Source organism: Drosophila kikkawai, chromosome X, assembly GCF_030179895.1.
Source record: "Drosophila kikkawai strain 14028-0561.14 chromosome X, DkikHiC1v2, whole genome shotgun sequence".
Classification (NCBI taxonomy): domain Eukaryota; kingdom Metazoa; phylum Arthropoda; class Insecta; order Diptera; family Drosophilidae; genus Drosophila; species Drosophila kikkawai.
Window position 1 is genome coordinate 12,739,852 of NC_091733.1, and position 3,185 is coordinate 12,743,036.

At 48.1% G+C, this 3,185-nt stretch overlaps 1 protein-coding gene across 1 annotated transcript; it reads left to right on the forward strand.

The window, feature by feature from the left end:
* Nucleotides 1-227: 227 nt before the first annotated feature.
* LOC108079460 (homeobox protein unc-4 homolog) lies at nucleotides 228-2,630 on the forward strand. Its single transcript, XM_017173799.3, has 3 exons — nucleotides 228-374; nucleotides 473-1,248; nucleotides 1,320-2,630. The coding sequence occupies exons 2-3, from the start codon at nucleotides 501-503 to the stop codon at nucleotides 1,994-1,996; spliced, it is 1,425 nt and encodes a 474-aa protein (XP_017029288.1). The 5' UTR covers nucleotides 228-374; nucleotides 473-500; the 3' UTR covers nucleotides 1,997-2,630.
* Nucleotides 2,631-3,185: the final 555 nt, after the last annotated feature.

Genomic DNA, 3,185 nt, shown 5'->3' on the forward strand with positions numbered 1-3,185 from the left:
GATATCACATGTGGTTCGATTATCAGGTGTGGATTTTTTAGGATGATATTTAAAATATCTCTGCAAAATATACTGATATTTTGATACTTAAATTTTACATTCTACATGAGAATTCGACCCCAAGCATGTAAAACTTTGTTTTGACATTTTACCTTGAAATTCAGAGTGACCAAGGAGAAAATATCAACAAATATCAGATAAAAATCGCGATTTCGATATTTTGATAAATTATCAACCCGACTGGCAAAAATATTAACGATCGAAACTTTTAAACGCAACGAACGCTCGCGGGGCTAACGGCTAGCAGCAACAACAATTAAAACCGAAAACCGAACCAGCAGCGAAAGCAACAAAAGCCGCGCATCGCAAAACGGGTTTGTGCAATTAGCATGCACGTCAGTTGATTTGATCGCTGATTGACGCTCAACGTTTTTGCGCTGTTTGCGTTCGCTTTTTATATTTCATATTCCAGTCTGAGTAATATACGGCCTTAGGATCCCATGATGATGATGATGGCCACCAGTGGCAGAAGCCGGGGACTTGCCTTCGTCACCTGGACGGTGTTCGCCTTGCTGCTGACGCATGGCGGCGATGTTGTGGATGCCCGTCGTAACCAGGGCAACGGCAACCGCAAGACCTCCTCCTCCTCGTCGGGGTCCTCCTCCTCCAACTATGGCCATGTGACGCAGCCCAGCTACAACACCAACGGCCATGCCGCCGGTGGCAATTCGCATGCCGATGTCGCCAAGCTCAGCTATCCGAACTACAACTCGCAACCCAATCGTCCAGCGGCAGCGGGAGCTGGAGCTGGCACCGGTTCGGCTCCGCAGCCGGGCTGGAATGTCCCCCAGGGACCGCCGCCTGCTTACTCCGCATCCAATCCCGTCGGCGGTGCTAGACCCAATATGCACGAAGCGCCGCCTGCCTATCATGCTCCCAATTATGGCGCCGCTCCTCCAAGTTATGGTGCCGCCACCCAGAATCATGGCAATCAGTATTCGGGTGTACCAGCCGGTGCTACGTACTATCCCGCAGCGGGCGGACATGGAGGCGGTTATCCCTCAAACCTGCCCGCTGGTGCTACCTATTATCCCTCGGCTGGACATGTTCCCATGGCTGGTGGCTATCATCCGGCCGCTGCTGCTCCACCGCCGGGTGCCACCTACTATCAGGCGGGCTCTGCTTTGCCACCGGGCGCCACCTACTACTCGGCGCCGCCGCAGCAGTCCTCCTCCGGCCTGGGCTTCGGTGAGTTTTTCTGGAAATTTCTATTGATTTCTCCCCCCTAAACTTAATATTTGAATATTTTTGCTTTATAGGAACTGGCCTCCTGGCTGGTGGTTTGGGCGGCGCCCTGCTTGGCCACGCTCTCACACCCTCCGGTGGCAGCAGTTCTTCACCTGCCGCTGCAGCGCCCGCCGCAGCTGGCCAGGATCGTATTATTATCATCAACAATGGAGTACCGGTGAATGCCACCGATGGCACTACAGTGATCAATGCAGCAGGAGTGGCAGCGGCTCCTGGAGCAGCACCTGCTGCTCCGCCAGCTCCACCAATGAACGGAACACAAGAGGCCCACCCTGCACCCATGGCTCCCTTCAATCCGGAGGCCTCAAACACAACCGGAACGGATGCGGCTGCAGCTGCTCCTCCACCAGCGGGCGGCATCATTTGCGTGCCCACCAAGATCAACGAAACGGATCCCAATGACAGCACCAAAATGGTGGAGGTGGAGAAGATTGCCTGCTATCCGGCACCGCCGCCACCAGCGGCACCAGCTGGCGAGGGTCCAGCCCCCCTGGCGCCCATGGCACCCGTACAGCCGGGCTCCCAGCAGGTTCAACAGGCCCCCGATGTGGCAGCTCCAGTGCAGGCTTCGGTCAAATCGAACCAGGTGACCAGTGGTCAGGAAAAACTGCGTGGTAGCAGCATGCTGCTGCTGCCGCTGCTGCTGGCAGTGACTTCCCTGGTTAAGCGGGGCTTGGCTGGCCACTAAAGAGAACGGGAACGGGAATAGGAACGTTCCAACCCTGAATACCCCTTTTTAAAGCAACCCTCTCCCTCTTTGTAACCAACTGTACCCCCAGCTTTGGCCTTGGAATGAATGTTTGTGCTTGCGCTTGGCCCAAGATCGATATTCCAGGGCGCTAATTGGACAAAAAAAAAAAATTGTTAATTTAAGCCGTAACGTACCATTCTCCAGAGCAGAGCAGGTCCCCCATTCTATATTCTATATTCCCTATTCCGTATTTTATATATAGTATTCTTGTCCCCTCCCCCAACCAACACTCAGCCTTCAATTGTGATGTTTGCAATGGGAAATCCAAGGGGGAAACCGGACCCCACAACACTATGTGAATCTCGTCCCAGTGTGCGCTTGAAAGACATTCGAATATCTAACTATATGTATAACTATATATACACTATTTACTAATAATAGCCCTCCCCCACAGAACAAAAAAAAAACCCCAAAACGATGTAAGTTTCTCACTCACTAAAAGTGTATATTTTTGCTAGAATTGTTACTCGTAATTGTAGCTTGTTTTTTTGTGTAATTGTTATAAGCTGAAACCCATTTGTTGCACTTGCAAATTGTTGAAAAATAAAAGCTTCTCGCCTACACCCAGAGAGCCCTCCCGCCTCGCCCACCATTGTTAAGCGTTTGTACTTGGAATATGACTGAGATATAATGGTCATTATTTTGAGTTGATGACTGATGACTGATACCGGCGGTGTCTTGTCACCAGCCAGCACAGCGTGTTTTCTCCTTTTCAACGTAACTGGGATAAACAACAAAACGGAAAGACCATGTATGTAGATATTATGATTAAAATGAAAACCGTAAATATTTAGAAACCTCGTTAACAAACGTCATCTGTGTAGGCAGTGGGTTATGCGAATCGTAGATGCCCTGTAAGGAGCTTTTCGGCGTTAGTTTTTAGTGGGTTAATAGTTAATTTTTTTTTAAATTAAATTAAATAAAATTTAAAAAAATTACTTTTAATTAAAAATGACGTGAATTTAATAATTCCCAACCTATACATTTTTTAAAGATTTAGAACTTTTTTTCCTATTTTTTTTTTTAATATTAAATTGCCTATTAATTAAGATTTTAAAATAGGCAAATCAATTTACTATTTTTTGCTATAGCTTTTCGGTCTTTTTATGCTACAAAAAAAAACCAA